This window comes from Lepus europaeus, chromosome 17 (genome assembly GCF_033115175.1).
Source record: "Lepus europaeus isolate LE1 chromosome 17, mLepTim1.pri, whole genome shotgun sequence".
NCBI lineage: Eukaryota > Metazoa > Chordata > Mammalia > Lagomorpha > Leporidae > Lepus > Lepus europaeus.
The window spans coordinates 34,141,765-34,166,304 of record NC_084843.1 but is presented as its reverse complement, the minus strand read 5'-3'; the positions used below and the strand labels follow the sequence as shown (position 1 = coordinate 34,166,304).

At 38.6% G+C, this 24,540-nt stretch overlaps 1 protein-coding gene across 1 annotated transcript; it reads left to right on the top strand.

Moving 5' to 3' along the window:
• The first annotated feature begins 1,118 nt into the window (after positions 1-1,118).
• Positions 1,119-24,217, top strand: LOC133775597 (cytochrome P450 2C4). The gene is made up of 9 exons (XM_062213935.1): positions 1,119-1,351; positions 3,478-3,640; positions 3,811-3,960; positions 6,501-6,661; positions 7,948-8,124; positions 16,507-16,639; positions 18,248-18,435; positions 22,346-22,487; positions 23,685-24,217. The coding sequence occupies exons 1-9, from the start codon at positions 1,184-1,186 to the stop codon at positions 23,864-23,866; spliced, it is 1,464 nt and encodes a 487-aa protein (XP_062069919.1). The 5' UTR covers positions 1,119-1,183; the 3' UTR covers positions 23,867-24,217.
• Positions 24,218-24,540: the final 323 nt, after the last annotated feature.

The window sequence follows — 24,540 nt, the reverse complement described above, 5'->3', positions numbered from 1 at the left end:
GTACAGAATCAGAAAATCTCATAGAAATCCTCTGGAATAGACACTGTGGTGTAGTAGTCCAGCTGCTGCTTTTGACACAGGCTTTCAGGGACAGAAGCTTGGTTTGATTCCTGTTTTCACTTTTTGAGCTGGTTTATGCTAGTGCTATACCTGGGGTCAGCAGATGATTTCCCAGCCTCTGGGCCCCTTTCACCCATGGGGTAAACCTGGATTGACTTCTGGGTTTCTGATTTGACCTGTCTCAGCCTTTGCTGCTTGGGAATTTGGGGGAGTGAACCAAGATACAGGAAATGGATCTCTAACTCTGTTTTCTCTCTCTCTCTCTCCCTCTCCCTCTCTCTCTCTCATCTATCTCTCTGCTTTTCAAATAAAAAAGCTTTAAAAGCTGTATTAAAATTTATTTAAAAACCTCTCCAAAACCAAAAGTAAACACAAAGCCCAAATTCCTTTCTCTAACTTGTGAGCTTTGTGACCCTGGCCAAGTCTTCTGTTTGTAGGAATCTCTACTTCATCTTCTGAAAAGTAAAAATTAATATTCTCTGCATTCTAGTGGTTTTCTTTAAAAATTTAATGGTGAAAATCATGCCAATTTCTTCAGTTCATGCTTTGGTTATTTCTGGTCTTTCAATATTTATGGTTTATGGTTATTTTCTAAAGTTTAGTTATCTATAATACTATTAGAGTATATTAAATATTTGAATAGCTTACATTTGAGTACATAGTATCTGAATTTTTAACATAGCTTCAAGACACAGTGACATATACATTTTATACTCATATATAAATCATTGATATACAAGTCAGCATATCATGATTTCTTTCAGTCAACACTTAGGAAGTGGTTATTATTCACAGGCATAGAATTTAGTGTAATTACATTGTGTCATAACTAACTTTCTATCATGGATGCATATTGAAACCACCTGTTTTGCTTTTCTTTTTTTTTTCAATTACCAATACATGAGCACAACCTAGTACAATGAAATCACAAGTTCCCTAGTGGGCACAGGAAACAAAGTGATATGACTGACTAAAGAGTATCTTATTTTCATCTCTGTCATGGAGGCAAAGTCCACTCAGAAGAGAGGATAAAGTGCATCGTTGCTTGACCCGTCAGAGGAGCATATTAGCAAGACTGGTATAAAAGCCTGTGTTTTCACACAGTGATCCCAGGAAGAAGAGAATGGAGCCAGTTGTGGTCCTGGTGTTGGGTCTCTGCTGTTTACTTCTCCTTTCACTCTGGAAGCAGAATTCCAGGAGAGGGAAGCTGCCTCCTGGCCCCACTCCTTTCCCAATCATTGGAAATATTCTCCAGATAGATGTTAAGGACATCAGCAAATCCCTAACTAAGGTAAGTATTCATTATGCTCCTCCTGTGGCATACAAAGGGAAATTAGATTGACTCTTTTTAAATAAAACCTATTCGTGGATGCAGACTCTTAAAACAGATGATTATAAATCAAAATGCTCTCTGTAGGCTTTGATGCTTCTTCTACCAATTTCAGGAGTTGAGTAGAGAAACATTAGGTCCTTGTAAATAGAATCAAAATAACTAAGTGACAAAAATCAGGAGTACTGCTATCCTTTTTGATTTTCTGCCATTTGTCTGCAGGTCAATGATAACTGAAGAGCTTCTGATACAAATTTCATTCAAGAAGTCATCTACTGTATTATACTTTTTTTTTTCAGAATACCCATGAAAATTGAACTTCTCTTCAGAATCAATAAAAACTGGTATCAAGCTATGGGTTCTGGAGTAGTCTAGGTGAATGAAAGAAAGCCTTAATCATTTAGTGGCCACCTGATGGCATCAGAATTCTATTACATTCTGTGAAACCCTGCTGTGTGTGGCCCAGAATGCTACAGGATGGAAGAAACTGCCCCTCCCTGAGATACTGCTGCAAAGTCCTGGCCCTGCCTCTGGGGCTTGTTTTCCTTTTCTTTCCCCTCCCTCCCGCACTTCTGCTTAAGCCTCTTCTGATTTTCTCCTTCTTCTTCCTCATTTTCTTCCTCTTCCTTCTTCTTTCTCCTCCTTCTCCTCTTCCTTCTCTTTCTTCTTCTTCTTGTTCTTCTTCTTTTTCTTCTCCTTCCTCCTCCTCTTTCTTCTTCTAATTTCCTTTCTTGATTCAGAAGACTGAGTGATAGAGGGACAGACAGAGTGAGAAATCTCCTGGACAGTTTTATAGCATAACAGGTTAAGCCTCTGCTTCCTACACTGTCATCCCATATGGGTGCCTGTTCAAGGCCAGGCTGCTCCACTTCCCATCCTGCTGCCTAATAATGTACCCAGGAAAGCAACAGGGAAACATGCAATTCCTTGGGCGCCTGCACCCACGTGGGAGATCCAGAAGAAGCTCCTGGCGCCTGGCATCAGCCTGGCCCAGCCCTGCTCCTCTCTATTAATCTGCCATTTAATTAAACAAACATAAAAAAGAGATCCTATCTGTTCTTTGACTGCACAAAGGACTACAATGGTCAGAGCTGAGCCATCCAGCCAACAGCCAGGAACTCTTCCTTGGTCTCCCATGTGGGTGGCAGGTTTTCTTTCAAGATTTAATTTATTTAATTGAAAGGCAAAGTAACAAAAAGAGAGAGACACAGAAATAAAGACATCTTGCTTGTTCTCTTTCTGTCTTATTAATAGTAACAAATTTCAAACTGGGCTGGGCATTAGACTACTTGGGGTGATTTCTAAGAGTATACATCACTAGTGACATCAATGGGCCAGCTGAGTCAGGATCCTCATGAGAAGGGCTTACCATGTGATCCTAAAGTCAGCTGGGTATTGATTTCAAGCCATAAAGATTGAGTAAGCAGTACATAAGCTTTCTTTACTGCCTACAGGAAACTGGTAATAAATTTGGAATTCTCAAATGCCAGTTTCTTTATTTACAAAATAGTGCAAATAAACTTGCAGAGTATATTGTTTGAGAATTAAATGTAAACTACATACCAACTAATGAGCCATTGGATGGCACATCACAGGACATTCATGAGTGGCAGCCATAATAATCGCTATCATGTTTAAGTATAAATAGAAATATTTGAATCTACGGCAGAATAAAGAGAAAATATGTGGGTCAGCACTGTGGCGCAGCAGGTTAAAGCCAGAGCCTGAAACACTGGCATCCCACGTGGGTGCCTGTTCTAGACCTGGCTGCTTCTCTTCTAGTCCAGCTCTCTATTTTGGCCTGGGATAGCAGTAGAAGATGGCCCACGTGGTAAAACTGCAAGAAGCTCCCGGCTCTGGGCTTCAGATCGGCAGAAATTGGGTTGTTGCAGCCATCTGGGGAGTGAACCAGCAGATGGAAGACCTCTTTCTCTGTCTCTACCTCCCTCTGTAACTCTTTCAAATAAATAAAAAATAAATCTAAAAAAAAAGAGAGAGAAATCATATACAATGCTAGTATTTGTTTGAATCAGACACACTAAGTGGCTAACTTGTGCTTTCTTGGTGTTACTTGTTTCTCTTCCCAGTTCTCAGAACGCTATGGCCCCGTGTTCACTGTGTATCTGGGCATGAAGCCCACTGTGGTGCTGCATGGATACGAGGCAGTGAAGGAGGCCCTGGTTGATCTTGGAGAGGAGTTTGCTGGAAGAGGCCATTTTCCTATGGCTGAAAGAGTCAATAAAGGACTCGGTAAGTGTGCGTGTTTGTACGTGTTTGTGTGTGTGTGTGTGTTGAACAGTGAAAATGGGATGGAGAGGTTAGAACACAGACTTGAAAAATTCTTCAGACAGAACTTGGCCATCTGTGTGGCTGCCTCAAGTCAGATTCTTACTCGTAGTTTCTGTTTCTCATACTGGCAGGAATCGCTTTCACCAATGCAAAGAGATGGAAAGAGATCCGGCGCTTCTCGCTCATGACCCTGCGGAATTTCGGGATGGGGAAGAGGAGCATTGAGGACCGAGTTCAAGAGGAGGCCCGCTGCCTGGTGGAGGAGCTGAGAAAAACCAATGGTGGGTGACCTTTACCCCACATCCCTGACCTCACACTGCTCCCCTGTATATGCTGCCCTGGGAAACCTTCCAGGGTGGGCAGAACCTTCATCCTAAGGCCTGGTAGCCTGCTGCCATGGTAGGAGGGGCGATTTGAAGCAGAGTTTGTGCGGATCTGTGCTGTGTGTACAGCGTGGTTCTGCGTCTGGTGGGGTTGTGAAAGTTCACTTAATACTCTTCTGTCCCAAGTCAGTTTCTATAATTTTCAATCAGAAATTATGAATATAAGTTCTGAGTGTTTTTTTAATGAAAGAATCGAAGAGCAACATGTTCCCCATAGCCTGAGTGCTGTTATCTATTGTAGAACATTTCATGGTGGAAACTTGGCAAATGCATATGTTGCCAATGACCCATCAGCCTCTTATGGGACAAGAACCGACCCTCGCGGGCGTTCACATCTGCAGGCTCAGCTTCACTGACATGGCTGAGGTTTCCCCAGGCCTGTGCCTAGTGCTGGACACCAGTGGTGCTGTGTGCAGTTTTGTCTCCCTAGGCAATTCCTAACAACATGCCTGTCACTTACAAATCTCTGTCATCACACTGTTTATAAAAAATTGCTCTCCCTTGTTGAGTCTACTTCCACTATGGATTTTTTTTTTTGTTTTGAGTAAATATATCCTGTAACATAATTCTGCAAATACAAAACACTGTTTCATGAAATGATTTATTTAACACAATTTTAACTGTTAATAATAGCTGTTTATATTGACTTTCCTTCGCAGAGAGTGGCTCTCGTTTCTGCTTTGCTTTCTCTCTGTGTTTATTAGATTTTGTTTGAAAAATTGTTACATATTTTCCTCCCACAAGCAGGTTTACTGCTCTGAGATGTGTTGCTCACATGTCTGATTATCAGTTCAGTTTCCAAATTACCTTGTTTTATAATTCTCTCTTCTAAGCAAAGAGAAAGTCTTTCTGTAGATAACACACGCATATATACAAATACACAGTTCCCAAAGCTTTTCAAATTATCCTCCACCTCGTTGGGGTAAAATAAAATTTTGTCTAAAAAAGTAGAGCACCATAATGTTAAGAAAGCCTGACATAGGAGCAACTAACTCAGGTATCCTACTGTCCTGTACTCTACCATGTATTCTGAACACTTTTAATTAAGATGCCTTTATTGGGGGTTGTGAAATGTCTATAGCTATGAATTTGGGAGCTCTTTACCCATAAAGTTCAAGTTGATCATTTGCTTCTAGCATTTGCACTGTACAAATCTGCCAACTAAAATGAAAATCTGTCCTAGATTTTCATTTGTTTATCAGTAAAATGAGAGACTTGGCTTAATCTATGGGTAAATTTTAAATTTTATTAAAACATCTTTTGATATTTGTTACAGTTGTACAGAACACTATGTTAGAATCTACTAAAGGGCAGCTTTGTTCAAGTATGTTAAATATGGAAAGCAATTCCTGGTATTGGCTGTTCACTTTTCAAGAAAGGAAATTCACTTTTTTTACTTAAGATTAAAACTCATGATAAAGAAGACTCAAATTATCACTTTTGGCTTCATCTATCTGGGATGTATGCTTGAAATAAAATAATATAATGCTCATTCTACTACTTTAAGAAAACAAATCCATCCTAAACTTACTGTTTCTTTATTTTTTAATGTTTTCCTATAGAATGAAAATTAATCATATAGACAGACAGACAGAAACACACAAACACAAACACAGAGAGAGAGAGAGACAGAAATTGAGAGAGAGAGAGTGCTCTCATCTACTAGTTCACTCCCAGATTCCCACAAAGCCAAGGCTATAATCGAGCCAGAAGTGGGCACTTGACTAGGTCTCCCACTTGAGTGGCGTGAACTCAGCAACATGAGCCATCACCTGTTGCCTCCAAAAGTCTGAATTGTCAGGAAGCCTGTGTTGAACCCAGCACTCTATCTGGATTGCAAATCATCTTAGAGGGTATCATAATTCATTTTTTCATTTTTGTTTTTTTCTCATATTGCAAGGATGCTTTCAGCTTTTAAAATGTTTCCTCTTAAATACATGAATTTACCCACAATTTGTCTCTTTATTTCCTCTCCAATGGTTCAACACATCATTTTCATTGTGACTATCCTATTCATTATTTTATCTCTAAGAAGTTTCCTGGCCCACAAATATTTTCTGCTCACCATTTCAGTGCTTTATTGTCTACAGACATTGCACAGGTAACTGATTCTAGTTTGAAAACTTGAATTACTAAATTTAAAGAAGTTTTTATTTTCTTTCCCAAATAGCAGATCTCTTGTGTTAAAATAGTTTACATAAAAACAGTGAATGTGAGTTGAGTATTGGAAATAGCATTATTTAGCCAACTAGGTTGTAATGGTCAACTCAGCCTTACAGTAAAGTGATGTATTGATTTCATATGTGTCACTTTTTTTTTAACCATTACAGGAATTTGTAGGCAAGACATTGCTTATAATTTCTAAATTACCATGGACAAAAATAACGTGCTTTATATGTATATTTTAATGGTGTTTTAAATTGCTTTCAATTCTTCAGCCTCACCCTGTGATCCCACCTTTATCCTGGGCTGTGCTCCCTGCAATGTGATCTGCTCCATTATTTTCCATAATCGCTTTGATTATAAAGATGAGGAGTTTCTTAAACTGATGGAAAAATTAAATGAAAATGTTAGGATTCTGAGCTCTCCATGGTTGCAGGTGAGAGTGAGATCTTTTGTTCCTGAGAAGCCATTTATGTTCCTTTATGTGACAAGTGCAAAGTTCCACATGGACCAAGATGTAAAGAGAATGTTCAGACAGTACAGTCCCAGCAGAGCTGATGTTACTGAACACTGAGAAAGATGATGGAAACTTGGGCCGGTGCTGTGGCATAGCGGGTAAAGCAACTGCCTGCAGTGCCGGCATCCCATATGGGCCTCAGTTCAGGTTCTGGGTGCTACACTTCTGATCTAGCTCTCTGCTATGGCCTGGGAGAGGATGGTCTTCGTTCTTGGGCCCCTTCACCCACGTGGGAGACCCAGAGGAAGCTCCAGGCTCCTGGCTTAGGATCAGCGCAGCTACAACCCTTGCGGCCAATTGGGGAGTGAACCAGTGGATGGAAGACCTCTCTCTCTCTGACTCTCCTTCTCTCTCTGAGTAACTATGACTTTCAAATAAATAATAAATTTTTTTTAGAGAAAAGAAAGATAATGGAAACTTTTATTTACCCACAGCATAATGAGTGTCCAAATATTGGGCTGGTGTTTATGTCCATTATCTTCTTGTCCAGTGATTTTTTTTTTTTTCCTCTAAACTCCAAGCCCTGTTTCTATGAAGCCACTTTGATGAGTGGACAAATAATGTTTTTGTCACTCAGTGGACATCCAGGCTGTTTTATTCTTAAAATATTCATTTATTTGAAAGTCAGGATCATGGAAAGAATGAAAGAGTGAGAGAGTGTGAGAGAGAGAGAGGGAGAGAGAGAGAGAGATCGTCCATCTGCTGGTTCATGTTCTGAATGCCCCCAACATCCAGGGTTAGGCCAGGCATCTGTGAGGAACCAGGAACTTAAGTACTTGAGCTATCACAGGTTGTCTCTCAGGCCCAGTACCAGGAAGTGGAGTAGCTGGGACTCGACGGAGCACACAATGTAGGTCGTTGGCATTCCAAGTAGTGGCTTCACCTGGTGGACCACAATGCCCTGATTTCCTATTATATTTCAAGTTTTTTAGCTAAGGATTATGTAAAAAATGAGATTGATAAAAGGTGGATATTACACTATAAAATTATGTGTGCCACTAGGAAATGACTTTCATCTTTGATTTTGGTCAGAATTCTCGCCCCGAAATATTTCTATAAGCATATAGAGCTACCATATATTTAAATAAGTTTCTCCCTGAAAATGGCAACCATATTGTATTCATATTTTAACTGTAATTACTAAATAGGTGTGCAATATATATGTATATATATATAATTCAACAAATTATTATTTTCTATTTTAGGTCTGCAATAATATCCCTGCTCTCCTTGATTATTTCCCAGGAATTCATAAGACCTTAGTAAAAAATGCTGATTATACAAAAAATTTTATTATGGAGAAAGTGAAAGAACATCAGAAATTCCTGGATGTTAACAATCCTCGGGACTTTATTGATTGTTTCTTAATCAAAATGGAGAAGGTAAATAGTTCACAATAGCTCATTATTTGATTTTTTTTTGTTTATTTTGAGATTCATTGAATAATTCTGCTTGTACAAGGGATGTTTAAATAGTCAGGCTATTTTGTCAAACCCTTAATATACCTATTGTAGAAATCATGAAAAATATTAGGGTTCTTCATACAAAGTTTATAGAAATAAAGAATTAAAAGATAAGTTTATTTTGGCATAAAAATTGATGTTGATGCATTTTTTCCACAATGTTTATTTCCATAAACAATCTCTGCCTTGGCCACTGGCATGTTTAGGTTTTCCATATCTTCATGGCTCAATTTTGATGGATTGAATGTCTCAAGGAATCTACCCATTGCTTCTAGGTTTCTTGATTTGTAGGTGTAAAACTCTGTAGTAATTACTAATTATTCTTTTTAGTTCCTTTCTCATCTCTGATTTTTTGACTTGAGTTATCTCTTTTTTTGATTAGTTGAGCCAATTGCATATCAATTATTTTTTTCAAAAAATAGGTTCTTCATTTCACTGATCTTTAGAATTTTATTTTGGATTCATTTTTATTAGTTTCTTATCTAATATTAATTTGTTCTTTCCTCCTACTAATTCAGGGTTTAGTTTAATGTTATTTTGTTAGGTTCTTGATATGTATTGATAGCTCATGTACTTGGGGCTTTCCAGTTTGTTGATGTAGGCACCAATTGCTGTAAACTTCCCTCTTAATACTACTTTGCTGTATCCCATAGTTTTGTTACGTTGTATTTTCTTCTTCATTCATTTCCAGAAATTTTTTTAATTTCTCTTTGATTTCTTCTGTGACCCACTGCTCATTCAGGAGCATGTCGTTCAGGCTCCAAGTATTTGCATATGCTCTTGAGATTCTTGTGTTGTTCATTTCTAGCTTCATTCCATTGAAGTCAGAGATGATGCAAGGCATGATTTCAAAATTTGCTGACACTCGCTTTGTGGCCTAGCATGTTGTCTATCCTAGAGAAGGTTCAACGCACTGGAGAGAAGATTGTGTATTCTACAGCTGTGGGAGTAAAAGTTCTGTAAATATCAGTTATTTCCATTTGGTTCATAGTGTCAATTAGTTCTGTTGTTCCTTTGTTGACTTTGTGTTGGTTGATCTGTCCATTGATGAAAGAGAGGTGTTGAAGCCCCCAATTAATATTGTACTGTAGTCTATGTCTCCCTTTAATGCATTAACATCCATTTTAAATAGCCAGGTGGCCTATAATTTGGAGTATATGCATTTATTCTAGACACATATTCCGGTTGAATTGATCCTTTAATCATTGCCTAGTGCCCTTCTGTCCCTTTTAACAGTTTTTATGTTAAAGTCTATTTTTCTGATATTAGAGTGGGTATACTGGCTCTTTTTTGCTATTAACATGGTATATATTTTTTATCTTTTCATTTTCAGTCTGCCAGTATCTTTGTTATTGAGGTGTGTTTCTTGTAGTCAGCAAAATTGGTCTTGTTATTTAATCCATTCAACCCATTTGTATCTTTTAACTGGAGAGCTGAGGCCATTAATATTCAAGGTTACTACTGATAAGTAATGACTTGGCCCTGTCATTTTTCCATCAATATTCCTATTGCTTACTTGGATTTCCTTCTTAGTTTTACTGGGACATTTTCTCCTTCACTTTCCTTCATAAATATGACTATTTTTCTGTGTTTCTGTGCATAGCACATCCTTAAGCATCTTTTATAAGTCTGGATGATTGGTGACAAATTCTTTCAATTACTTTTTGTTATGGAAGGTCTTTATTTAACCTCCATTTATAAATGAGAGCTTTGAAGGGTGCAGTATTCTAGGTTGACTTTTTTTTTTTTTTCTCTTAAGATTTGGAGTATGTCTCTCCATTTTCTCCTAGCCTGGGACATTTCTGTTAATAAGTCAGCTTTGAGTCTAATTGAAGATCCGCTGAAATTAATCTGGCATTTCTCTCATGAAAACTTTAGGATGATTTACTGTTGATAGCTTGACTACAGTGGTTCATGGTGAAGCTCTTTCTGGTCACGTCTATTAGGTGTTCTATGTGTTTCCTGTAATTGGACATCTCTTCCAAACTGAGGAAATTTTCTGTAATTATTTCACTATATAGGCCTTCTAATCCATTCTTTCTTTCCACACCTTCAGAAACTCTTTAAGATCCCTATGTTGGGTCATTTGATGGTATCCTATGAATGTCCAATACTGTTTTTATTTTTTTCCTGATTTTTTCTTCTTTTTTGGTTTGAAAAATTTCCAAAGATTTGTCTTCTTGCTCACATATTCTTTCTTCTGCCTTACTAAGTCAGTTGCTAAGGCTTTCCACCACATTTTTAATTTGATCTATTGAATTATTCATTTATAATGTTTTATTTTGATTTCTCTTTAAAATCTTAATTTCATGGGAAAATATTTTCATGTCAAATACGAATTTCTTTAATTTCTGGATTTGCTTTTGATTGCTTCCGGATAATTCTATGATTAATCTTATGAGTACTGATCCTGACATTACATCAATTTATTCATCTTCACATTCTAATATTGAAGTGTTGTGCTCCTTTGGAAGGGTGTGGTCATATGGTCTTCCTTATTCTTGTTTCTTTAATTTCTGCTTTAATGTTTAGGCATCTGTGGAGACACTGGCTTGTTTTTTATTTTGATGGCATTTATCTTTGAACTATGCCTCTGTGGCTTAGTGAAATGTGTGCTCTTTCTTTGAATACCAAGAGATATGTTCTGGGCTTAACCCTACAGGGTGGCGTGAATATCCAAGATGACACTCAGGATGGGTGTGGTAGATCTCTCTCTCTCTCTCTCTCTCTCTCTCTTATCAGAAGGCAAGGGTTGATCACCTTGGTGGATGTAATCACTTCATCACCTCCTCTCTTCCCATGCGATCAATTCCAGGGTGTTAAGTCACAGTAGGTGCACTATTCATCAGCACCACCATATGACTGCACAAAGGACCTGTGGAGTCCTTAGTGTGAGCACGTGTCCCTTTGCAATGACCCACCCCAGGTAATCAGGAAGCTCTGTGCAAATGGAACTGCTCACCGTGATTGTCCAGAGACCCAGCTACCCCTGCTCCCTCTCAAGCAGTCAGATTTTCCACAGTCTCAGTCCACAAAGTTCCACAGTAACACCGTGCAGAAGCTCTACTCAACCCTGCTAAACTGTCCCATCCACAGAGAGGCAGAGACATTTCCAGAGCTGCTTCCTGTGCGTACTCCAACTTGGCAGTTTAAGCCTAAGACCAGGGATATGTCAGGATGCTAGAGACACCTGAGTCCTGCATGCCCAGCTCCCTATCAATCCTCTAGCCAGAATTGAAATCAAGGAGAAATGCAGATTTCTCCCTGTAATAAAATCCCTGAATCACATGCCTACACAAGTGCTGCAGGCCACAGCCCCTCCTCTTTTCACTGTGCTGCTTTGTCCCCACCAATTTCTAGGTATAAGGACCTGAGCCACTGCTGTAGCTACTGACAAGATGGTGTCTGTCTCATCTCAACCAGTTGCTGGGCACTCAAGAATTGGTGCAGCTGTTACGTATATTCAAAATGACACTCACCCTCTCTCAACCAGTTGTCAGGCAATGTGTGGAGTGTATGGGCAGGGAGAAATGTGCACCCTTTTTTCCACTACATTAGCAGGTACTGTGTTCCTGACTGGCCACCGGGCCAGATTCACGCCAGACTGTGTCTCCACAGCTATATGGTCAGAAGCATGGGCTGCTGCAGTCTGATCTCACCCCACGTTCCAAAGCTGTCGTTTTTCTAGGCTCTCAGCTGCTGAGGTCCTGTGTTGTATCCATGCTCGTGCTATGTGTCCATGCCCTCCACAAAGATCTATGTGTCCCTCTTTTATTTGCAGACTTTTCTACTGCAGTTTTCCCTAACTCTGCCCTGGAATGCAGTAACTTCACTTTTTTTTTAAAAAAACAAACTATTTTTCCATCTTTCCCTAGAATAGTGCTGCAAGCTCCCTTTGTATTCTGCCAACTTGAGCTTTACTGCAAATGCTTTCTAAAAATCTGTTGAAGGCTGGCGCCGCGGTTCACTTGGCTAATCCTCCACCTGCAGCACCAGCTCCCCAGGTTCTAGTCCTGGTTGGGGCACCAGATCTGTCCCGGTTGCTCCTCTTCCAGTCCAGCTCTCTGCTGTGGCCCGGGAACGCAGTGGAGGATGGCCCAGGTCCTTGGGCCCTGCACCCGCATGGGAAACCAGGAGGATACACCTGGCTCCTGGCTTCGGATTGGTGCAGCACGCCTGCCGTAGTGGCCATTTGGGGGGTAAACCAACGGAAAAAGGAAGACCTTTCTCTCTGTCTCTCTCTCTCTTACTGTCAAACTCTGCCTCTCAAAAAAAAAAAAAAAACTGTTTAGATGATTTTTTTCACATTCTTATAATGTGTTTTTCTACATTGACTGATTATCTTTAAACCAGCTATGCATTTCTTGGATAAAATCAACTTGATCAGAATGTGTAACCCATAAAGAGGTTAAAGTGTGGTAAAATAGGCATAACAGAAAAGTTGTTACACTAATTATTTTAAGAGGAGAAACATTTGGTGGCATTGAGCACATTCACCACCATCCATACCAGAATTATTTTATTCTAAAAAAAGAAATTTCATAAATATTAAATAATAATTTCTTGTTCCCATGTCCCTACCAACTATCATTCTACTTTGTTTTTTTATTTAAAAAAATTATTTATTTTACTTGAAAGTCAGAGTTACAGAGAGAGAAAGAGAGGCAGAGAGAGAGAGGTCTTCCATCTACTGGTTCACTCCCCAGTTGGCCACAATGGCTGGAGCTGTGCCAATCTGAAGCCAGGAGCCAGGAGCTTCTTCTGGGTCTCCCACGTAGGTGCAGGGGCCCAAGGACTTGGGCCATCTTCTACTGCTTTCACAGGCCACAGCAGAGAGCTGGATAGTAAGTGGAACAGCCAGGACTCGAATTGGTGCCCCTATGGGATGCCGGCACTGCAGGCGGCGGCATTACCCGCTACACCACAGCACTGGCCTCTTTTATTTTTTTAAAGACATGCTACTTTCTGTCTCCTGGAATTTGCTATTCTACGTACCTGTAACTGGAAACACAAAATGTTTCTCCTTCTGTGACTGACTTTTCCTTCTTTGCATAATCTTGTTGCTATCACACACTATATTTTTTTATTATATCCAATAATACATATTTACAATTCTTCTATAATAATTTTATTTGAAATCACATAAAAACTAAAATATTTGTTTTAAAAATATAAAATATTAATATTTACCATTATCTTTATAGTTTCTCATTTTAAATTTATTTTTAATATTGATCTATTTATTTGAAAGGCAGAGTTATAGACAGAGAGAGAGATCTTCCATCTGCTGGCTCACTCCCCACATGACTGCAGTATTCAGAGCTGGGCCAACCCAAAGCCGGGAGTCAGGGGCTTCTTATGGGACTCCTAAAAGGGAACAGGAGTTCAAGCACTTGTGCCAACTTCCACACTTTCACAGGTACAATAGCAGGGAGCTGGATCAGAAGTGGAGCAGCCAATATAAGAACCGGTGCCCATATGGGATGCTGGCACTGCAGGCGATGGCTTTACCTGCCAGCCCAGTTAAGTAAACTCCTAGCAGGAATATCTATCTTTTAATATGACTTTTACTTCAGAGGTTCTCTTTGTTTTTCCACCTGTATTTTCTTCCTCATATTTGGTATATTCTACTTTTTCACACATATTCTTTAAACTGTATTTCATTCTTTGTATACAATTTCCTTCAGCTCTTTGAACATATTAGAAATTTAACGTAAAGATTTTATAATAAGTCCAATGTCTTTGTTTCCTCAGGAATGACTTGTAAAATCATTTAAAATGTTAATGGACAATATTTTTTGCTTCTTTGTACACCATGCAGTTTTTTGTTGAGAACTGGCCATTTAATTTATCATACCATGACAGTTCTGGAAATGAGACTTTCTGCCTTGCACAAATTGCCGTTTATCCTTGAGAAAGCCTGCAGCTATCTATTTACTTAGAATTTTTTTTTTTTTGACAGGCAGAGTGGACAGTGAGAGAGAGACAGAGAGAAAGGTCTTCCTTTTGCCGTTGGTTCACCCTCCAATGGCCGCCGCGGCCGGCGCACCGCGGTGATCCGATGGCAAGAGCCAGGTGCTTCTCCTGGTCTCCCATGGGGTGCAGGGCCCAAGCACTTGGGCCATCCTCCTCTGCACTCCCTGGCCACAGCAGAGAGCTGGACTGGAAGAGGGGCAACTGGGACAGAATCCGGTGCCCCGACCGGGACTAGAACCCGGTGTGCCGGCGCCACTAGGCGGAGGATTAGCCTACTGAGCCGCGGCGCCGGCCTACTTAGAAATTTTTATAAATTATTTTAGCAAGGTTATGTTTCCTGTCATGTGATCACTTGACTCTTGTTCCATTTTTCCTGCTGTCAGTCAGTGAGTGATGTGACACAGATTTCATTAAAATATTGGGTCTAGTAAGAATAGAAAAATGTTAGTCATTCGCTTCTTTAAATTCCTCATTTAATGCCCTAAAGAAGTTGTTGGAGCACATGGGGTTGAAACAATGCCCAGCCCATCAGCAACCAAAAGGCACAATTCCTTATTTTTAAAGGAAAATATTACCCTTGTCCAGTCTGGGACCAGAAAGTCACACAGCAGCACAGGACACTGGCCCCAAAGTTGCCTGCCACAGAGCTGAGGTACAATGTATGTCGGCCTATCTTTATATACGAGACACCAAAATTCCCTGAAATAGAGCAGACAAGTTCTTCATCAAGCACCAGCCTGAAGGCTAAAGAGTTTGACAGACATCCAGGGTCCTGAAATATTTTCCCCAGACAGATCCGTCAAGGTCCGTGATTTTATTTTTCTACAGGGACTGATTCCTGAACGTCCTGATCTAGCATGATTGTGACATTGCTCCAGAATTGCCATCATAGCAGTATCACTGCTCTATGACATGGAAAGTCTGCCCCTTTGCTATTGTTTCATAGAGTCTTAATTAAGATAGGTTATGTGCTAGTACCCAGTGAATCTCAAATCTACTTCAAAAATTGAAATGTTAGTATTGGTTTGTGAGCGCACTGCTTATCTTACTGATTTAAGAGAAATAACTGATGAATTTAGAAAACTCTCTGAAGGCGAGATTACCAATCAATCTAAGTGTCTTTTTGTAGAAAGTTCATCTTTTGAGAGGATTTAGTTTATTTTCAGGGTGTTAATTATATAACACTGCTATGACACAGGTCAATTTGATATTATAAAACTTCATTAATATAATGCCTACTTATGGAATGGTTAGAAAACCAGATCTCTTGTCCTCAGTATTTAAAAATTTCTCCTTCCGGTCAGTTCTCTGTCATGCAATCTTTTCGGTCCTTACCAAAGGCACATGTCCTTTTCAAGGGCTTACTCTCTCCTAACTCACAGTGTGTGAGAACTCCATGTAATTAGTCCCTTATCTCTGACATCAGCACCGCTCCTGTTCTCTCCTTGTCTGTGGGCACAGTGAACGTCTCAGATCTTTCTTCATGACTGCAGAGTCTCTTCACCTCGTACCTCCCGATTCATTCCTGCCCATGTACCCAGTCCACCTTGCCGGTTGACTCCCTTCTGGACAAAGCGGTGCTGACCTCATCTTTTCTTGAGGAACCCAATGTTATCTAGGTTTTGCTGCCATACAAGCTCTGCACAATTTTAACTTCTTAATGAACCTGCAGGTACAATTGATTCCAAATCAAGTGATGGCACAAGGCAAAATTGTGAACTCTTTATTGGGCATGTAATATATTTCATGGTATGCTCCTAACTTACTAATAGATTTATGTATTATTGACTATGTTTTCCTATCAATAAACAAAAATGTAGTTAATACTGGCTAAGCAAATGGTTCCTTACATCGAATACAAGGTGACTCAAGTTCAGCCAATCTGGCAATAATAGATGACTAAGCATTAGAGTCAGGTGACCTCCATTTTCCTTGCCATATTTAGGGCATAGACCCTCATTTTCATGATTAAATCCTCTTCTTTCAAGTGTTGCCATTTTGCAACAATGTTTCAAGTAAAAAGAAGGAAATAGAGGCTGTGGTATCACTAGGCTTCTCCTGATATTCTTTTCTGAAAGAAATACTCATGACACACCTCGCTCAAGAGTCTCATAATGGAATGTGTAGGCAGAGGAGAAATAATGGTATAGTCTGAAGTTTGGGGGCACCTTATCAACAGTATCCACGTACACTACAGAGTTTTTCCTAATATCACACTTTCAGTTTTCGCTGTTAGCTATCTTTTAAAATAAATGTGTTATTTGGATTTAGTGTAATAATATATGCTGGCAAGTAATTTGTCAAATTGCATCAAATCACTCCTAGGAAAACAATTTGGAGTTCACTCTTGAAAGCTTGGTAACCACTGTGTTTGATTTGTTTGGAGCTGGGACTGAGACAACGAGCACCACGCTGAGATACTCCCTCCTGCTCCTGCTGAAGCACCCCGAGGTCGCAGGTACAACTCAGTGAGGAGCAAAGTGCATTCAGGAGAGAAGCTGGGGAGCCCTGGCTACTGTCCTCCCCCTGGGTTGTGCTAGAGGAGTCTCACTGTTTAAAAACTTCTGTGCCAACAACTGTACTCTGTGCAGTGTAGTGACCAGAATAAACCAGGCCACTGCTGTACAGTGGAGGAGGAGATCCGAGAGCAGTGGAGACAGCCTGGCAGGAGGAAGAGCAGTGATGTTTGGGGCTGTGTCTGGATCTCATGGGGGTGATGTGTGGCAGGCACAGCATTGCATTTTCTGTTCATAACAAAAAGACCCCATTGAGGAGTAGATATAGTCTTGCTGCTACCTTTCCTCATTCTGACAATTCAGTGCTCTAATGTAGAGAGAAGGACAAGGAAGGTTTTCTTATTGAAGCTCAACTTGAAATTCAGTGAGGATTCCTTAAATAATTCCAGTCTGGGAGGCATTCAAAAAGTTTAGATGCATAAGACAGGTGCTTCCTTTCAGTCAGAAGATGTACCCAAAGTAATGTTATTAGAACAGAAGTTTATTGCCATAAAGCTAGAATTGGACAAAACAAGAATTGGGAAATGGTGGTGTAAATTATTTTCTATTTTTTGACAAGTACATTTAGAATGTTACCTGGAAGAACTTGAGTTTTGTAGCAGTACTGTAACCTGAAGTTTCCCAATGACCAGAGAATTATTACTAGGTATTTGAAAAATCTATCTGAGTATCAGGAAATACTTCTTACCAGGAGATAATAAATTGTGAGTTAAAAAACGATGACAAAGTTAATAATGTCAAAGAAAGTAATAAAACCTAAAGACAAAGAATTGCTTCACTAGGAAATTATATTTATGTGCTCAGAATGAGGAAAAAATGAATGTTGATATAATCAAAATGTGTGATCTAAATACATCCTGCTAAATGGAGTGATTGATTGCTCTGTGCGCCTGTCATGTGGGCATGTGTGTATATGGGATAGAGATGGAGATGAAAATTCTCATCTGTTTTACAAGGAAATAATTAAATAAATTTTAAATACGGTAATAAAGAAATAGACATTTTTAAGAAACATGATTATAAATTGCAGGAATGCTCAAAATGGCTACATTGGAGGAGTTGGTAGATGGTAAGATTACCACTGCAAATTAACACATATTCCAAAATCTGCAAATACGTTTACAGACTCACAGAAGATAAAATAACAATTTCCAAACACACCCTCCCCACACACCTCTGTTTTAACATAATTTAAGCCCCATGCATTTTCAAATTTAGATTTGATTTCTGTTTTTCTTTCTGTAAGGACAGTGTTTTCTTAATTTAATTATTTTCTGATTTTTGGGAGCATTTTATTACTTCTATTTATGTTAGTTTCATCTGAGCATTTTTTTGGCCTATATGTACCAATATATCATAATGCTAGTTTATAGGAGAGTACACTGTATCTTTTTGTGTTAACTCATCTTATATTTCCATGTGTCTTTCTGGGCTTGTAGCTTATAATTCTGTTCAGATACCTTCATTAAGGTTCATGAAACCCTAAATTGTTATGACAAGTGTGCCAATTTTCTCATTTTCCCCATTATTTCTTACTTGTGTTTTACCAGCTAAAGTGCAGGAGGAGATTGAGCATGTGATTGGCCGACACCGGAGTCCCTGCATGCAGGACAAGAGCCGCATGCCCTACACAGATGCTGTGATACATGAGATCCAGAGATTCATCGACCTCCTTCCCATTAACCTGCCCCACGCAGTGACTCAAGACATTAAATTCAGAAACTACTTTATCCCCAAGGTAATCTTGTTTCTTTTACATTGAACCTCAGTGCTCTTAAGCTTCTCACTCACAGTGTGGTTCCAGGCCCCTGCCCACATCTTCTGAAAGTAGTGGAAAGTCCCTGTGCTGTTTCTCTCAGACCTTGGTGTGTGGCAGTGGGTGTCTTTCCAACTGTTTTGCCTCTTCTTAGGTGGTGACATTTAAATAAATGCTAAAGGTGTCAGTTTGTCAGTTTCCCTGTTTTTCAATTTTTATCAGTGTGACATTAAATCTCTATAGAAATTTGGCAGGGGTGGACATCTTGACATGTTGAATCTGCATTTGTGAATGTATTCTGATACTCTTAGTTATTTTCTCAGTAATGTTTTGTTTTCAGTAGAGTGGTTTATAAATTTTTTGGGTTGTTGGATAATTAATATTTTTGTATATGTTAGAATTTTTTTAAACTTTTATTTAATGAATATAAATTTCTAAAGTACAGCTTATGGATTACAATGGCTTCCCCCCCATAACTTCCCTCCCATCTGCAACCCTCCCCATTTCCACTCCCTCTGCCCTTCCATTCACATCAAAATTCATTTTCAATTCTCTTTATATACAGAAGATCAGTTTAGTATATATTAAGTGAAGATTTCAACAGTTTGCCCCCACATAGCAACACAAAGTGAAAAAATACTGTTGGAGTACTAGTTATAGCATTAAAAACCAGTGTACAGCACATTAAAGACAGAGATCCTGCATGATATTTTTTTAAATGAATTAATTTTCTATGCAATTTCCAATTTAACACCAGGTTTTTTTTTTTCATTTTCAATTATCTTTATATACAGAAGATCGATTCAGTATATACTAAGTAAAGATTTCATCAGTTTACACCCACACAGAAACACAAAGAGTAAAAATACTATTTTAGTACTAGTTATAACATCACTTCACATTAGACAACACATTAAGGACAGATCCCACATGGGATGTAAGTATACAGTGACTCCTGTTGCTGATTTAACACTTTGACACTCTTATTTATGGCGTCAGTAATCTCCCTGGCTTCTAGTCATGAGTTGCCAAGGCTATGGAAGCCTTTAGAGTTCGCCGACTTTGATCTTATTCCGATAGGGTCATAGTCAAAGTGGAAGTTCTCTCCTCCCTTCAGAGAAAGGTACCTCCTTCTTTGATGGCCCCGTTCTTTCCACTGGGATCTCACTCATGGAGATCTTTCATTTAGGTCTTCTTTTTTTTTTTTTTCCCCAGGGTGTTTTGGTTTTCCATGCCTACAATACTCTCATGGGCTCTTCAGCCAGACCCGAATGCCTTAAGGGCTGATTCTGAGGCCAGAGTGTTGTTTAGGACATCTGACATTCTATGAGTCTGCTGTGTATCCTGCTGCCCATGTTGGATCATTCTCTCCCTTTTTGCTTCTATCAATTAGTATTAGCAGACACTAGTCTTGTTTGTGTGATTCCTTTGACTCTTAGATCTATCAGAGTGATCAACTGCGAACAGAAATTGATCACTTGGACTAGTGAGATGGCATTGGTACATGCCACCTGATGGGATTGAATTGGAATCCCCTGGCACTTTTCTAACTCTACCATTTGGGGCAAGTCCGATTGAGCATTTGTTAGAAATTTTTAAAAAGCTTTTCCGTTTTTTAAACACTGCATATTGAAATACAACAGATTTTCTTTATTTCAACATTTACTTATTTGAGAGTCAGAATTAGAGAGAGAGAATCTTCCATCTGTTGGTTTACCTCACAAATGGCAACAAATCCAGGGCTGTCCAGGCTGAAGCCGTGACCAAGGAGCTTCCTCTGGGTTTCCCACATGGCTGCAGGAGTCCAGGCAATTAGGCCTATGTATCTTGACTGTATTTTCCCCCTCTAAATTTATGTGTCATGAGTAAATACACTTAGTTGCATTTACATTACTACATATTGTTTAAGGCTTCAGTATTTTTATTCCTGATATGCTGTGTTGTAATTTTTCCTCCTTAGAATTTTTTTCAGATTTTTGATATCAAGTTAGTGGTGGTCACATAAAATTATCTGAGAAATGTTCTCTAACATGGTTCTAATTTTTAAAATTTAAAATTTTAAAATTTTTAATTTTAATTTTAGTTATGAACAGAGTCAATGTGTTGTATAGATGCAATTCTAAGAACATAATGATATGTTCTTCCCTCCATCCCTCTGTTGCATCAGGTTTGGGGACCTGCTTGAGGGGATTGTTGTACCAGCTGTTTTATACCCATCTCTCAGGCTCACCATGTGCCCAAAGTCTTTAGAGACTGTAGTGCTCCAAGGATATGAGGCTTTCACTCCCTCTGCACAGGGCAGTGTGGTGTAGAAATCTGCAACACTGCATGGATAAGTCTACTGTCACAAATCAGTTGAGTGATTTCTTCTACCACAGGCTAGGGCCACGGATCTCAGTGGAGGTAGTGGTCTAGGACAAGAGTTAGCAAGCTTTTTTGTAATTGGCCAAAAAGCAAATATGTTCAACTTTCCAGGCTATGGCTTGCTCTTACTGCCCTTAAAGAATAGAAATAGTCATAGACAATGTGTAAATGATGAGGATTCTCCTTTCAACTTTTATTGAAATTGAAATTTATGTTTCATGTAATTTTCATGCATCAAAAATATTCTTTTGTATTGTTTCAGTTTAAGCATTTTTAGTTCCCCCCACCATAGAAAAACAAGTGAGAGGCTGGACTTGTGAGTGTTATTTGGTGATGACATTACTGTTCAGTGAAACTATCTGCAATAATGTGTGGTCTACTTGGGAATTTGTGTCCCAGCTGAAAAAAGTTTACCTGCACAAGGTGTCAAATTTACACTTACCTATCTTTAGAAGTTTTATTGTTTTAGCTCCTATGTTTACTCTAATGGCTTATTTCATATTGATTCTAATTTACACTGTAATGATCATGATTCATTTTTTACTTTATCAATGTCCAATTGTTTGAGTAATATTTGTTGAAATTATATTTTTCATCTCCATTTTTATTTTAGAAACTGTAATATATATATGTATAAATATAGTTCCATAAGTTTGTGGAAAATGAAAGCAAAAGATAATATATATTTCTAGTAATATTTCAAAGACCCTCGTACCTTCATAAATATTTGTATATATGAAGCGTGTATATATCTGCTTTTATAACTATTTATTTTTACATTAATACTTTAGTATGTTTGCTCCAATAACGGGGATTTTCACTATACAGTGACAATAGCATTCACACATAGAAGTTACTGATACAATAGTATTTTATATGACTCACACTTCAATTTTTCTAGAACATTATTTGAAGTCTTCTTTTAGTCATTTTCAATTCAGTATCCAGTCAAGGAAGAAGCATAGAATTTGTTACCGTGTTCCTTCAGTCTCGTGGCATCAAGAACACTTTTGCTTTCTTTGTTTATTTCCTTTAATATCTTGACCTTTTTGAAGATTTTTGGCTAGGAATGTAAAGATGTTGGTTTTTTTTTTTTTCAAAGATTAGATGTCATTTATGACTTGCAAGAAAGCATGCAAATGCTTGGTGTATTCCCTAAACCACAGTGGTGAGGTAGGGCAGACCCTGAGTTAGGATTAAACTGTAATAAAGAACTCCCTCATTTTTAACGTGAGCACAAACAGACTATGCCACAATGATAAATGGTCAGGGGCTTCATATTTGCTACTGAACCCACGTGTTCACATGGTCAAATGCTGTCACAGGGCATTTAGCAAAATCACTGCCACTGCCACAAACTCATCTCTGCTCTTTACTTGGTCTGTGTGGCTGGGGATGTCACTGCTCTTCCTGGGACTTGAACTTCCTCTTCTATTGATCAAACATTGTCCTAAGTTATTTCTACTGTTTTTTTTACACAGCACAGTGACTTCTTTATACTTGGATTATCTGTGTCTGTTTTATCCAGGGTACAGACATCATAACATCGCTGACATCCGTGCTACATGATGAAAAAGCATTTCCTAACCCAAAGGTATTTGACCCTGGACACTTTCTGGATGACAGTGGCAACTTTAAGAAGAGTGACTACTTCATGCCTTTCTCAGCAGGTAAAAAAAATCATTTCCATGAAACTTCAGAGAAGATAGCTCTTTTAATTCAAATTTTTTCTTCATATAGGATAGACAAATTTCATGTATTCCATATGTACAAATGTAAGAGCATAATACTACTCACACTACACTCTGTCCCTCCCACACTCCCAGCCTCCCTCCTCCTTCCTTATTTTTCCTTTTAGTTTTTACACCTATATACTTTCAGTTTGTTTTATGTTCACAATTATAAACCTCAACTAAATAAAGAATTAAACCAGTAGTAAGTAGAAAAATCACTCTTCCTCAAGAGTATTGACCTCAAGAGCATTAACCATAACCAAATCTTAAATGTGTTTTTGTTAATATACATTACACTTTTTTGTACTCTGTCAACCCATATCAGGGAAAACATATGATACTTGTCTTTTGGGATGGCCTATTTCATTAAGCATAAGATTTCTTGCTGTAAAAGACAGGATTTTTTTTTATGTGTATTCCACTGTGTGTATATAATCACAGGTTCTTTATCCAGTCATTAGGTGATAGACAGCTGAGTTCACTCTATAGATTGTCTTCTATGAATCAAGGTAAATTAAACACAGAGATTTCTGATGTTTCCATATGAATTTTAGCTTTGTTTTCTTCTAGATCTGAAAAGAATGTCTTTGGTATTTTGTAAAATGTTTGGGGTAGTATGGGCATTTATGATATTACACCTTACAATAGAAGAAAAGGAAAGATTTTTCCATTTTTTATGTATTTTTCTATTTTTACTTAATTTTTTTAAAAATTTTAATTATAGAGATCTTTCACACCCTTGGTTACATTTACTCTAAGATATTTAAATTTTTGTAGCTATTGTGAATGAAGCTGATCTTACAATTTCTTTCTCAACCATGGCATTGTCTTTGTATCCAAATATTACTGAGTTTCGTGTGTTGATTTTATATCCTGCAAATTCTCTTATGAGTTCCAATAGTCCTTTGGTGGAGTCACTTGGTTCCCTTAAATATAGAATCATGTCATCTGCAAACAGGGAGACTTTGACTTTGTGCTTTCTAATTTGTATCCCTTTGATTTCTTCTCTTACCCAATAGCTCCATGTATCCATCAATTACTGTCTGTTTTCTTTGTACCAGTTACTATCATAGTGTTTGTTACATTCAGAGTTACACACTGCAAGTGATTGCCCTCTCTCTTTGTTATTTTCAGGAAAACGGATCTGTGTGGGAGAGGGCCTGGCCCGCATGGAGCTGTTTTTGTTCCTGACCTCCATTTTGCAGAACTTCAAACTGCAGTCTCTGGTTGAGCCAAAGGACCTGGACATCACTGCAGTTGTCAATGGATTAGTTTCTGTGCCACATTCGTACCAGCTCTGCTTCATTCCTATTTGAAAGAGAACAAACTCTCTGCCTCTGTGCTGTTGTCTGCAACTCCCTCTCTTCAGAGGCATTGTCTATCCCCTCCTCTATCAGAGACACCCTCTCTGACTTCTCTCACATCTCACTATTCCCTCAGATCCAGTGAACACACAACCTCCATTAAGGGAGTTTCGTGGGATCATTTCACAGGAGTATCTGCTATTCCCTACATTCATCAACACCTACACTGATTTCCACATTTGCTGATTCATATCAATGCTGCTTTACCAAGTCTTATCACTATCAAACAGAAATAAATATTTAAATATGACAATTGAGACCCATACTTCAGTCTCCATGTTCTAAATAAAAAGAAAATAATAATGCTCTTGTCAGTTCTCTGTATTCTCTTCATTTGTGCATCAAGCAGGTAAGAAATAAAAGAAAATAGAGTACCAATAGGCCACACCAGCCTTATAATGACGAGGAGAGAGAGGGATTAAAGGGAAGATGGTAGACAGCTGTATTGTCTGGGTGTCACCTAGAGTTGTTGGAGTTGTGGTTTCAGAAGAGAGAAACAAATCTTTTAAAGATTTATTTATATATTTATTTGAAAGTCAGAGTTATAGAGATGAGGGAGAGAATGAACAGGAGAGAGGAAGGAGAAGGCGTGGGAGGGAAAGAGAGAGAGAGAGAGACAGAGAGAG